This window comes from Somniosus microcephalus, chromosome 13 (assembly GCF_052327205.1).
Source record: "Somniosus microcephalus isolate GS21.2 chromosome 13, FLI_Smic_1.0, whole genome shotgun sequence".
NCBI lineage: Eukaryota > Metazoa > Chordata > Chondrichthyes > Squaliformes > Somniosidae > Somniosus > Somniosus microcephalus.
Genome location: NC_140999.1, coordinates 164,396,232 through 164,410,428, shown reverse-complemented (window position 1 = coordinate 164,410,428; position 14,197 = coordinate 164,396,232). Strand labels below are relative to the sequence as shown.

The following is a 14,197-nucleotide window of genomic DNA, read 5'->3' as shown; positions in this document are numbered from 1 at the left end:
TTACACCACAAGTGACTATTGAGGCAGAGACGACAGCATTTAAAAGAGATTTGCCAAGTTTTTAAAAAAATGAAGATACAGGGAAAGGGCTCCAGCTGGTGAGATACTTGTGTAAATGCTCAATGGGGCTGAATTCCTTAATAACCTTGTTTCACTCCTCTCACGGAATGCTTTCAGCAAGTCTTGCTTTAAGATGCAGTACACCTTCCAGATAAAATCGTAGTATTTGGACATCGTTTCCAGCTTCTTCGAGACAGTCAGTAAGTGATCCAAAATAAAATGCTTCAGTTCTGTATAGTGATACAAATAACTGCATGCCAAGACCAAACCAAACTCACCCGTCTATAACAATGACTAAGTGACAGAGCACTCTGGGACTCGAACCAACAATATTCTAATAGTGTTAAAATTTGTTTCACACTATACTTCCCCAAATGAAAAACAATTTTTACTTTGTTGATGAATATTTGCCAGAAACAATCTACACAGCTCTGTTCCTGGGAGACAAAAAAGGCCAAATTTGCAATGTAAATATATTATGGGCTAAATGTAAATGTATTCGTTGGAGAAATACATGTACCTTGTCTAAACCCAGACAGTAACAATTTCAGGACAAGCAATTGTCATATTGCAAAGTTAATTTCATAAGCATATCAAAATATATTTTACTCATATCATTTACTAAAACATACAAGCTTCATTAAAACTGATGCATTACATGAAAAAAGCGCAAGTCACACTGCAAAATGTATAAAGGAAAGTTTACACACTTTTATTTTATATTGGACATTATATAAAGAGTAACATGCCTTCTGAAACAATTACATAATCAGTACATACAGTGCCTATGACCAAAAAGCAAAAGTACAAAATTGCATTTATTTACACCATTAAGTCACACAAAAATGAAATGGATCCCATGAAACCACTGAGGAAAAAAAATCTAATGCAGAATTTCAAAAATGGAGCATTTAAATATTTTAAGAAATGTACAAAACTTAAAATTTAAATCACAGTAAACTTCATATCACCCTGTCCCCCCCTTTGAGGGCTATTTTACCACTAATTGTTAGAGAAAAATGTACAGAAAAGCAAATCAACAGGTTTATTATATGTTGAACAGCCAAAGACCAGGAGGCGTCTGTACTGGATGAAGTCAGTGCAGTATTTTGTAATACTTCATCAGTAGACGAGTAAATAGAAGCATGGCAGCAGCCACTAGGTAACCTTTCCTTCTCTTTTCTTATTGTTTTCATTTTCTCATCCATTGTGATCACAGGTTTAGATACAAATGAGAGACATTTATGACGTTGATTCTTCCTACATTCCCAAATTTTGTGGCCAGACAAAATCTGTATTTGGTCTTCAATCAAAAAAGGGCTTGAGAAAAAAAATTAGGTACACAATGCAAAAAGCCAGTTGTAATTTATAGTATGAAGTATTTAAAATAAAGAACTGCTCTATCTGTATTACACATGCACTGCATACAGATAACAAAGTGCTAGATGTTTGTTCCGAATGCAGCTCCTCAGTGCTTTAATTATGAGCCATTCACAAAAACCATAAAGGAAGTGATAGAAAACAATATAAATTCGGTCAGGCCTTTGGTAATACTTATTTCTACTGAATTTTTGCAGCTATGCCTATATATTCATATCTAAAAATGCACAACAGCCTCAGTAAATTGAGGTCCAAACCAAAACACTAGTCAGTATAGTACAGGCAATTTCCACTCTTAATAAACCACATTTTGTATTTTAGAACCAACAAACCTGTAGCAATTTTGAATATGCACCTATAGTAATTTAAAGGCTTCCATTATAAGGTTCATGTTTACATGGTTTTAATTTAAAAAGAATTCAAAAACAAAAAAAATTGCTTTATTTACATCTAAACAAATAAATGTAATCAGCTTTTTGGTGAATAGTCCACTTCAGTTGTTTAGCCCAACTGTAATTGTAGTAACAAATGTGTTCAGACAAGGTACACTTCAACTGACTGTGAAAACATTAAGAGTGAGTGGGAAATCCATCAACCAAAATCCACAACCATATTCTAGGCATTCCATCCCTATGACATTCCTCTCTGTGAGCAACTCGGCTTTCTTCAGTATTTGAGTACCAACTTGAGTACTCAAATAGAATGGACATTGTCTGTTTACGAATACACTTGAGTAAAGTAGGTCACCCTGGTGCTTCTTGAACTACAAGTATTCTGTACCTCTTATTAAAAAAGATAACTTTTTTTCAAATTAGTGGAGCTACATACCAAGTACAAGTAATGAATTTCTCTGATCAAACAAAAAATGGCACTCAATAGACATTCTATGGATCTCACTTTGCAAATTGGCTCTGGCCTCAAATCTGTTAGTTACATTTGTACACAAAAATTTCCATATCTTACTTAACTGCAAAATGCATGAACATTTAAGATGCAACAAATAGTTCCAGTAACAGATTATTTTTAAAGTGTCCGGCACAATAACACTCAATGTGATGAAGTAGGTAAAAGCTAGTTTAATTCTTTATGTACAATGTTCACAATGACACATACTGGAACAAAGCTGGAAATGGATATCACTGCATTTTATAATTGATGCCTATGCAGCATCCTAAATGTTTTTTTCCAAAAAGGGCATTTGTTTTCAAAACAAAACTGGCATATAAAAACCTCTTAAGAACTCCAATATTGTTGCCTAATCGCTCCAAAAGTGAACACCGTGCAATTACCTAAATTGAAGGAATTTTTCAGAATTATATTCTTCGGAATCAAGAGGTGCTTGCCAACATGTCCATTAACATTTACAGTTAGAAGGCCCATCACATACGTGAACTTCTTAGTGAGAGGCTGGGCTTTTCAGTCTATCTTTACAGCAGCGTAGATTTTTCGTATGAACATGTATGCAGCATAGAATCCAATAGTTCCAGTTAGCAGCCAGAAAGAAAGCACCATCAGAGTTGTGTAGCCAAAATACAACAATGATGGGATGAATTCCACAATATCCAACTAGAAAAGAGGAAGAAAATCTTGTTTTAAATTCTATGTCTAACAGCTTTGAACTTCAGTGACAAAGGATAAACTGTAAAAAGTTTTAAAAATACATATCCTGAAACTGCATCAGCAAATCCATATTTTTACTGTCAATTAAAAAAGCAAAACTTAATCAGATTTGATTTTCCATTGTCCATACCTTATTAACAAAATAAAATATGGCATAAACAAGCACATAAAATGCTGATCCACCGGACACCAAGAACGTTCTCCACCACCATCTATAATCCTGAAATGTCAAAGGAAAGAGCTTAGTTAACATTTTCATTAGAACTAGAGCAAAGGCTTCCTCAGCAGAAACTTCATATTCATCCCAAGACTCTCCCAGCTAAACATTTCATTAATTTAGTCTATAAATGCTGAACTTAGTATTAAACAAATGACAGTCAGTGGAATTTGCATAGAAATCTGAAATTCACACTTATGGCAGCTTATTTTGTTAGTTTTCAGTATCAGCAAAGATGGCTGCCATTATCCTGATGCTATATCTAGCCGAGTCTTGAAAAAAAAGGGTTTGTTCCTTTCCCATTGGGAATCATCCAAAGTGTGCCTTAACAGAATCTTTTCTTGATGGCTCATTTGGTAAATACACTCCAGTATGGAACTCATTATACAGACCAAGAAGGTCCCATGTTTGATCCCAGTGCTCGCAGAATCTGATCTCAATAGGGGTGTGACAATTGGCCTCAGCACCTCTGGATTGGGGGGGGGGGGGGGGGGGGGAGATGGGGGGAGGGAAGTGACTGTTATATAATGACTCCTGTAGGAAACTTTTCACATGTAAATGTTGTAGGAGAGCAGAATTGGGCTCAGCTACGATGACTCCCACATCATAGCCTGCCAACATTCACTATCTAGGCTCACATGAAGAATGGTCACTTAGGCAAAGTACCAGAGGGCTGCAGGCAGTGGTGGAATCACATCCCAGCATGAGTCAGCTTCTTTAAGAAATAAGGGAGATGGGAGAAACAAAAGAGTTTTAAAAAAAAGTAAAAATGCACATGCAGTAAATCTAATCTCTTCAGCTGGTCCCTGCTTTCAGCCAAGATACCTAATGAGATAAACAGCTATGCAGAAGTGCAAGGAAGCTGTAGGAGGGTGGGAGAGTATTAGGAAAATGATGAGATTTGGGAGTGGAGGCAACATAAATGAGTGGCCAGGGTCACTTATGGTCTAAGTCTTAGATCACAATCTTACATGGGTCCAAGCCAATTTGGACAATGATCAGAGTGGGTACATTCAGTGTTCGAAACAAATAACTTATTCAGTTAAGTTCACCTACAAATTAAATGTCTGCTTGCCACACCAATTGATACGATTGTGAATGGTTGATTCATATTTGTCTATTAGCAATTAAATGTGGATTAAGCTCCCAATAGCTGAGTTTATCCAGCAAGTAACTGAGCCATACACACCACAAAGTTCCCACATTCAATCGATCCCTAGAAGGTGCAGAGTTAGCTGATCACAGGCACAGCATTACAATTGACTTTAGCACTCAGGGTAGGAAGGGGAAAATTGTCTTAAGGTTGCTAGTCCCAACTGCAACTACTTCTACTAAAAGTAGATGTGAGTGGCACTAGGTACAGGCAAGATTGTACTTAATTATGATGACGCCATGGTCCATAACCTGGTGATATTCTCCATCAGTGCTCATACATGGATAATGGCCACTTGGGTTATGTGCCATGGGAGGGAGGCATGGAAGCATGGACCCAGCAAGAAGCCAAAACCTTTAAGGGAGGGAAACTGCAAAAATAAAAGTGATTCCAGTTTTTCTTGATGCCAATTGAAAGGACCATCTAACTTCCTTATCGTTACTACATAAAACAAAAATTATGAGGACAGTCATATAATTCAATATTTCTATCTGATCATACCTCTGCACAGAGTTGGAAGTAAACCATGACGATGCTGATTTGAGAGCATGACACAACCAGGATAATAAATACCAAAAATAAGAATCCAAAGAGGTAATAGAACTGGTTCTCCCAAATTGCCTGCAAAAAAAAAAAGGGTTTTAATTTAAATAAAACTACTGTTGAATAATAACAATTCTTGTGATTCTAATCAAATCTATTTTGGCCAGCACTTAAAGCACCAGTTTCTAGATAGGAAAGCCTTACAAAATGCTGCAATATTTTCAAAGTACAAGACAGAGTTACAAGATAAAAATTCAATGGGCATGTTTTACATTACTACATTTCCCAGGTCAATGGGCATGTTTTACATTACTACATTACCCAGGTTAATGAAGATTCTATTTGCAAACACTGAGGAGAATCTAATAGAGGTACTCAAAATTATGAAGGGTTTTGAGATGGTAAATCAATGAAAAATTGTTTCCATGGATTGCTGAATAAGTAACAACAGGCCATAAATCAGTAATATCACTAGGGCGAGTGGAAAAATTAGTTTCTTCAAAGTTATTAGAATATTGAATGTTTTATCACAAGTAGCCATTGAGGCAGAAAATTTATAATTTAAAAGGGAATTAGATAAATATTTGAAAAGGAATATAAAAGGATACAAGGGTAGGGTAATTGTATCCGTGGGTAACTCCAGTGAAAGAGCTAGCATCAACTAAAAAAATGTATTTTAGATTCACTTACGCTGAAAATAAAGAACAGCTCAATAAACATGGCACCAAATGGCAGGATACCAGCCATAAGAATTCTGCAAAAATAAATCAGTAAAATCAGCCTATGGTGCAGAAATACAAATACAACAATTTGATTGAGGACATTATTATTAAAGGTTATGACAAAAGTAAGTAATGATCGGTTGTTTGTACTGGTTGACAATACAATAACATGAGAATACAAACATAAAATAATCACAAAAATTAAGGTGATGGCTAGAACTTCTTTTTCCAATACAGCAGGTGGTTATAACGTGGATTTTTTTTTGCCATAAACCATTGCTGAAGCAGAGTTCATAAATTGTTTTAAAAGAGAATTAGATAATTGCTTGAAAAAAAGGATTATTAAAAGGCATGGGGAGCAAGCAGGAGAGTGGGATTAGACTAGTTGACTAATGTGGGGAAACACACCGACATAATACTTGCTGGGGTGAATATCCTGTTTGTGTCTTAACATTCTATGATGAAAACAGATGAATTAGTATCACTCTTCTAACTGGAAACAAAAACTGCAAGTGTTTGAAATCTGTAACAAAATGAGAAAATGCTAGAAACGGCCACAGCTTAGTCAGCATCTGTGAAGATCCACATACGCTGACTGACCTGGAATGTTTCCAGCATTTGTATTAAACTACTTCTCGGAGCAACTAGGAATGGGCAATAAATGCCGGCATTGCCAGCGGAGCCCACATCCCGAGAATGAATAAAAATAAATTCCAGAAGGCCTGCAACTTAACTCCAGCCTTTTTTGCAACAGTTTAAAAAATGCAGTTGGAAAATGCAGAGGTTCTTTATCTGGAATTCCATTGATGGTCTGACCACACGCTCTGCAGTCTGCAGCAGACTGACCTCTGCATGGTCTAATTTTCAATTACGAACGACGGCACTTCTTGGAGAGGCTTCTTTAAAATATAAAACATTTATAACGCAGGAAGTTACAAAGGGATATTGACAGATTAAGTGAGTGGGCAAACCTGGCAGATGGCGTTCAATATGTGGAAGTGTGAGAACCTCTACTTTGGATCAGAGAAAGACAAATCAGAATATTTTCTTAATAGTGAGAGACTAGGAGCTGTGGAGCAGCGAAGGGATTTAGGTGACCTCGTGCACAGGTGCAAAAAAGTAATCAAAAAGGCTAATGGAATGTAGGCCTTAATCTCAAGGGGGTTGGAACACAAATGTGAGAAAGTGATGTTTCAGTTGCACAGAACCTTGGCCAGACACCATCAGGTTCACTGTGTTCAGTTTTGGGCCCCAAACTTCATAAAAGATAAATTGGTCATGGAGGGGGTACAACACAGATTCACCAGAATGATACCAGGGCTTAAAGGGATTAATCGTCAGGACAGGTTGCATAAAGTTGGTTTGTATTCCTTTGAGTTTAGAAAGTTGAGGTGATCTAATCAAAGTGATTAAAATGAGAGAGAGATTCAATAGGGTACATAGAATTTTACGGCACAGAAGGAAGTCATTCGGCCCATCGTGTCTGTGCCGGCCGAAAAAGAGCTATCCAGCCTAATCCCACTTTCCAGCTCTTGGTCCGTAGCCTTGTAGGTTACAGCACTAAGTGCATATCCAAGTACTTTTTAAAAGCAAATGAGGGTTTCTGCCTCTAGCACCCTTTCAAGCAGGGAGTTCCAGACCCCCACCTCTCTCTGGGTGAAAAAAGTTCTCCGCTACGCCTTCTACCAATTACTTTAAATCTATGCCCCCTGGTTATTGACACCTCTGCTAAGGGAAATAGGTCCTTCCTATCCACTCTATCTATGCCCCTCATAATTTTATACACCTCAATCAAGTCTCCTCTCGGCCTCTGAGGTTCCAAAGAAAACAATCGCAGCCTATCCAATCTTTTCTCATAGCTAAAATTCTCCAGACCTAGCAACATCCTTGTAGATCGCCTCTGTACCTTCTCTAGTGCAATCACATCTTTCCTGTAATGTGGTGACCTGAACTATACACAGTATTCTAGCTGTGGCCTAACTAGTGTTTTATACAGTTCAAGCATTACCTCCCTGCTCTTATATTCTATGCCTGGCTAATAAAGAAAAGTATCCCGTATGGCTTCTTAACCACCTTATGTACCTGTCCTGCTACCTTCAGGGATCTGTGGACATGCCTACAAGGTCCCTCTGTTCCTCTACACTTCAGTATTTTATCATTTATTGTGTATTTCCTTGCCTTGTTAGCCTTCCCCAAATGCATTACCTCACACTTCTCCGGATTGAATTCCATTTGCCACTTTTCTGCCCGCCTGACCAGTCCTCAATATCGTCCTGCAGTCTATAGCTATCTTCCTCACCGTCAACCACACAGCCAATTTTTGTATCATCTGCAAACTGCTTAATCATGTCCCCTACATTGAAGTCTAAATCATTGATACGTACCACAAAAAGCAAGGGACCTATTACTGATCCCTGCGGAACCCCACTGGGAACAGCCTTCCAGTCACAAAACCACCCGTCGACCATTACCCTTGGCTTCCTGCCACTGAGGCCAATTTTGGATCCAACTTGCCACTTTCTCTTGGATCCCATACAGAAAAACCATTTGCCCCTCTTGTGAAGGAATTCCAAGCAAGGGGGCATAATCTTAAAATTACAGCTAGACCATTTAGAAGTGAAATAAGTAAGCAATTTTTCACACAAAGGATAGTGGAAATCTGAAACTCTGCCTCAAAAGGCTCTGAATGCTGGGACAATTACATTTTCAGACTAAAATTGATAAAGATTTTTGTTAGATAAGGATATCAAGGGATATGGAGCAACGGCAGGTAAAGGGAGTTGTGGTATAGATCAGCCATGATCTAATTGAATGATTGAACAGGCTCAAGGGACCAAATGGCCTACTCCTATGTTACTATGAAATGCCAGCATGGACCCAATATCTTATGGGTATGCTGCACCAAAGGCTTTTTTTCTTTTAGCATGTTGGTGAGATACCCTGCAAGTAAGGCTTTTATTTGTGCATGTTTCACACATTTGCTTAAACAATCCTAAGCAAACACCCTCAAGTACACAGGATGCCCTCCACCATGATAACTAAAAGCAGTAAGTTTGTAAGCCTTGTGCAAGACTAGTTAGGCCACAGCTAGCGTAACCTACAAGGCTACAGATCAAGAGCGCGAAAGTGGGATTAGGCTGGATAGCTCTTTTTCAGCTTGCAGACACGATGGGCCGAATGGCCTTCTTCTGTACTGTAAGTTTTTATGATTCTATGATGTAGTCCAATTTCAATCAAATTAAATTTTGTCCAAAATAATTCAGCATAAAAACATGATAAATGAAATAATTTCTGATTGTAGAAAGTTAAATGGTAGACATAACTGTTACAGAACTTCACAATACCTCAAATTTGTACTAATAATCTGCAACTTACCCAACAAATTTGTTCATGTACCATCTCTGTTCAGGGACCTGACGTGGTATTTGATTGGTGCGCACAGGGTTGTCATATGGTTGCTTTCGAAAGCCAAAATAATAGCCAAGGTATACTAAAGGAAGGGAGATGCCAAACCACATGCAGAGAAGGGCCAACATAGTAGGAAAAGGAACCTTTAAATACACAAAAGCAGAATGATAACAGTTAGCTAAAAAGTTTATAAACTTCCTTCAAAAAACTGTAGAGATGGTTTTAGAAATCCGAAAGTGTTTGTCCAGTAGTGTTTAAAAAGAAAAAAAACTAGTTTATAAGGTTCTCTATGTAAAGCTTGAGCTTGTAAAACTATACTATGGCCCTGTTACTGCAATTCAGCAATTAAAGTTTCACTTCAACATCCAATAGGGAGACTGTGAAACATCTGAGCTGATTTTACTGCTTTCTGAGAAATCAAAGGTAGGGTTAAAAGGTCATAGCACAAATTCAAGCCATATCTAAAAATGTAGTACACTCCTCTGAATATCTTCAAAATCACAGCAAGCATTTTGTTACAATGTATTTCATACCTCAGGATTGTTACTTATTTTGTACTCAAGGACAAAAGTCCCATTATATCCATTTTTGAAAGGAATCCAGAGTTTGAGATTTTATTGGAATGACAAAGTTGTGTTCACAGATAGTACAACAAATTTGTCGTCTCAATTCCGCTCCTCACACTCTTTCTTTCAGCAGTGGTGATGGTAATGTTAAAAATTCTATTGCTTGGGTGTCAGCCATGGCTCAGCAGTTATAATCTCATCTGAGTCAGAAGGTCACAGAGTCAAAGCCCACTCAGAGACATGAGCACATAATTTAGGGTGACACTTCAGTGCAGTACTATAAGAGCGCTGCACTGTCAGCCTTTCCAATGAGACGTTAAACTAAGTTCTGTCTGCCTTCCCAGGTGGACGCAAGATCCTATGTCACTATTCAAAGAGCAGGCGTGTCCTGGCCAACATTCATTCCCTCAAACAGAAAATTATTTATTTCATTGCTGTCTGCGGTACCTTGCTGTGCACAATTTGGCTGCTGCATTTCCCTATATTACAACAATCACTGCACTTCAAAAGTACAGGAAACTTTGCGCTATCCGGCACCCATGGGACCGAGCTACTGCCGTTTTTTAAAAGCTCCGGATAGACCAGCGTCAATGTTATCAGATAGGAGCTTTTCATCGCAGTATCTGACCACAAACACTGTTGCTCAGCAACAGCTTGTAAACACTCGGCCCAGTAGCTTGGAAGCGTCTCTGAAGCTGTTGCTAAGCGACAAAGACGCTTTCCAGAGCCCGCCTGTGAAAAGAATGCTAGAAGAAAAAAAAACACCTAACCAAAACGGCTGCTGATTTCTGCCGTTATATTAAAGTTGCCGGACATTCAACTTCCGGATAGCTCAAAGTTTCCTGTACTTCATTGGCTGTGCAGAATTTTGGGATGTCCTCAAGTTCTTTCTTTACCGCTTGCAAGGACAATTTGAGATAATCACAAAAACACTTAAAGGGGAGTTAGGAACAATTCCTTTACACAGAGAGAGGATAGAATGTGAGATTTTCTGCTGCAAACCATTGTTGAAGCTGAGTGCATAAATTATTTTAAAATTGAATAAGATAGTTGCTTGAAAAGGGGGAATACTAAAGGATTTGCAGCACAAGGAACGTGGGATTAGAGTAGATGGCTCATGTGGAAAAAAAAATCACCGGTGCAGGGTTAATGGATGAATGGCCTATTTCTGTTCTGTAATATTTCTTTATGATTCTACACATTGCTTTTCACTAAAAACTGGACTCCGTCTAAATATAAAAGCAGTAACTGATACCGAGTTTAAAGTAGCAAAAAGAATCTGAATTCATCCAAAATTCACTCTTCTATTATTGCTAAAAACAACCCAACCTTTCTGCATCCAAACCAGCACCTGGACCAATACAACAACTCAGGGTTTGGGGGGGGGGGGGGGGGGTGGGGGAGGCGTAGAAACATAATTGCTGGACATGACAGCGAACTAAAACAAAAAATCAGGAGCATATATATTGTTTTTATGCTTTAAGATTATCCACAAGATAAACAGCTTTCCATAAGCAGTTTTTTTCCCCAACCTGGATTACAGCAGTGACTCACTAAATTATTCTACAAATAAATAGTTCTAATTACTAACAAATTATGTTTATATCAATACTTACAGCTCCTGATGAATGTTTTCCCCAAATGAAACAATTTAGGACAAAGCACAATCCAAATACAATGCTAGGATAGAGAGTAGCAGTCTGTAAATAAAGAGGAAATCAAAAAATATTGATGAGTAAAATACAGATAGGTGGTAAACTCTTTAATAAACCTCAGTATTTCTTTTAAGGCAGTGTAGCAAAGAACAACACTACAGTGGTGGAACACATTTGCTGCTTCACTCAGCTGAGTGCCCAATCTTTGGCTCTGTGGACCTTTCTTCCAAAGGTCGAATAGATTTCATGCATTCATCTTTCCCAGAGCAGCAGGGTAAATAAGGTCCAGGAGCAAGTTACATGTAATACTGCACAAAGTGCCTGGTGGCATTTGAGATCCAATTCCTAACTATGTGTTGGCTAGCTAAGACTGAAGCAGAGTAGAAAAGACTGAACACTTTGTTGCAGGGCATGGTGCAGAAATATTACTAAATTCCTCAAAACAGCTTGCGTGCTTACCTTTACTGTTTCAATCACTCGAATAACTTTCCTATAAAGTGAAATTTCTATCCAGATTTACACATAACCCACATTTTCTTAAAAGAGCTGCAGTTAAATTACAATTCTTTATTTCTAAACTTTAGGGCAAATTTTGTGCTCATCGGGGCATGTGATGCTAAAAGACAGCAACACATTTTGGGATACTTATGACAAGTTTTGCACAGAAAGGATTTCGGGGGGGGGGGGGGGGAGAGTTACTTTTAAATGCTGTGTTTATAAAGCAATGTGTATTCAGAAGTTTTAAAAAGATAAGTGATTAAAATGCTAATAGGCTGGCTTTGATGTTGTTCGCCAATCAACTAAATAATTTGTTAGCCTAGTTTGGCAATCGATGAACACCTGTGTTGGGAAGTCTTTCTACCTTTCTGGATATGTGTGGGGGGAGGTGCGCGCGGGCGGGGCGCGGGGGAGGCACGCGGGCGGGGGGTGAGGCACGCGCGCGCGTGCAGGGTGGGGGGAGGCGCGCACGCGTACATGAGCGGACGATTATTTTTCTTAAGTATGATGCTCAGAACACTTACAGGAGTGACTAAAACTGTTGTCCCCAAAGGCAAAACCTTAAACTTGTAAACCGATGGCGACTCCAAGCTTTCCAACTTTGTAAGGCTTTAATCTCATTTTGAAGTGCTATAGGGCAGATTTTCCGAATGCAACTCTGAGCACGAGGCCTCATACACCAGAAGTGCATATCGGGAAATTGTGGGAACACTCCTTGCAGGCAAGGCTCTCCATGCCCAGTGCAGGCTATTAAAAAATTGTCCCAACATCTCCAAGACCTGAAATATTAAATACTGGAATGCAATTTAAAATCAACTTACCTGAATTTAAATAAAGGAAACTACGATGGTCTGAGGTGCAAATTAGGTAGGATTGATTGGGGAATGTCACTCAAAGGGTTAACGGTGGATAGGCAATGGCAAACATTCAAAGACCGCATTGATGAACTACAGAATTTGTTCATCCCAGTTTGGCATAAAAATAACACAAAAAAATGGACTCAACCATGGTTAACGAGGGAAATTAGGGATAGCATAAGATCCAAGGAGAGTACATATAAATTGGCCAGAAAAAGCAGTAATCCAGAGGATTGGGAGCAGTTTAGGATTCAACAAAGGAGGACAAAGGGATTAATTAAGAAAGGGAAAATAGAATGAGTGTAAGCTTGCAGGGAACATAAAAACTGACTGTAAAAGCTTTTATAGATCTGTGAAGAGAAAAAGATTGGTGAAGTCAAGCGTAGGTCCCTTGCAGTCAGAATCAGGGGAATTTATCATGGGGAACAAAGAAATGGCAGACCAATTAAATACATATTTTGGTTCTGTCTTCAAAAAGGAGGACACAAATAACCTCCCAGAAATGTCGGGGAACATAGGGTCAGATGAAAGGGAGGAACTGAATGAAATCAGTATTTGTAGGGAAATGGTGTTAGGGAAATTGAACGGATTGAAGGCCGATAAATCCCCAGGGCCTGATAATCTACATCCTAGGGTACTTAAGGAAGTGGCCCTAGAAATAGTAGATGCATTGCTGATCATCTTCCAACATTCGATGGAATCTGGAACAGTACCCATGGATTGGAGGGTAGCTAATGTTACCCCACTATTCAAAAAAGGTGGTAGAGAGAAAACGGGGAATTACAGACCGGTAAGCCCGACATCGGTAGTGGGGAAAATGCTAGAGTCCATTATAAAAGATGTAATAGCAGATCACTTGGAAAACAGTGACAGGATCGGACAAAGTCAACATGGATTTACAAAAGGTAAATCGTGCTTGACTAATCCACTGGAATTTTTTGAGGATGTAACTAGTAAAATGCAGCCAAGAGCAAGAGTCCCGAAGGCTGCGTTGCCTGCCTGGTGCCAGGGTTAAGGACATCTCCTCTGGGCTGGAGAGAAACTTGGAGTGGGAGGGGGAGGATCCAGTTATCGTGGTCCATGTTGGTACCAACGACATAGATAGGACAAGGAAAGAGGTTCTGCTGAGGGAGTATGAGCAGCTAGGGGCCAAATTAAAACACAGAACCACTAGGGTAATAATCTCTGGATTATTACCTGAGCCACGAGCAAATTTGGCGAGGGTAAATAAAATCAGAGAGTTAAATGCGTGGCTCAAAGACTGGTGTGGGAGAAATGGGTTTTGCTTCTTGGGACACTGGCACCAGTACTCGGACAGGAGAGAGCTGTTCCGTTGGGACAGGCTTCACTTGGCCAGTGCTGGGACTAGAATCCTGGCGAATCGAATAACTAGGGCTGTAGAGAGGGCTTTAAACTAATTAGTGGGGGGGGGGGGGGGGGGGAAGAGGTTTCAAGAGAGCAAAAAATAAAAATGTCAGCAGAGAAGGCAATAGAGCAAGGTAGCAGTGGAGGAATTAA

At 39.0% G+C, this 14,197-nt stretch overlaps 1 protein-coding gene across 1 annotated transcript in view; it reads right to left on the bottom strand.

Moving 5' to 3' along the window:
- Positions 1-749: 749 nt before the first annotated feature.
- tm9sf4 (transmembrane 9 superfamily protein member 4) overlaps positions 750-14,197 on the bottom strand; it is a 55,037-nt gene continuing 41,589 nt past the window's right edge. Inside the window, exons 13-18 of the mRNA XM_086005516.1 lie at positions 11,286-11,369; positions 9,071-9,246; positions 5,664-5,727; positions 4,932-5,051; positions 3,191-3,280; positions 750-3,006 (exon numbers count right to left, since the gene is read on the bottom strand). Of these exons, the coding sequence (XP_085861642.1) occupies positions 2,857-3,006; positions 3,191-3,280; positions 4,932-5,051; positions 5,664-5,727; positions 9,071-9,246; positions 11,286-11,369 (684 nt within the window). The 3' untranslated portion in view covers positions 750-2,856. The remainder of the gene's footprint in view (positions 3,007-3,190; positions 3,281-4,931; positions 5,052-5,663; positions 5,728-9,070; positions 9,247-11,285; positions 11,370-14,197) is intronic.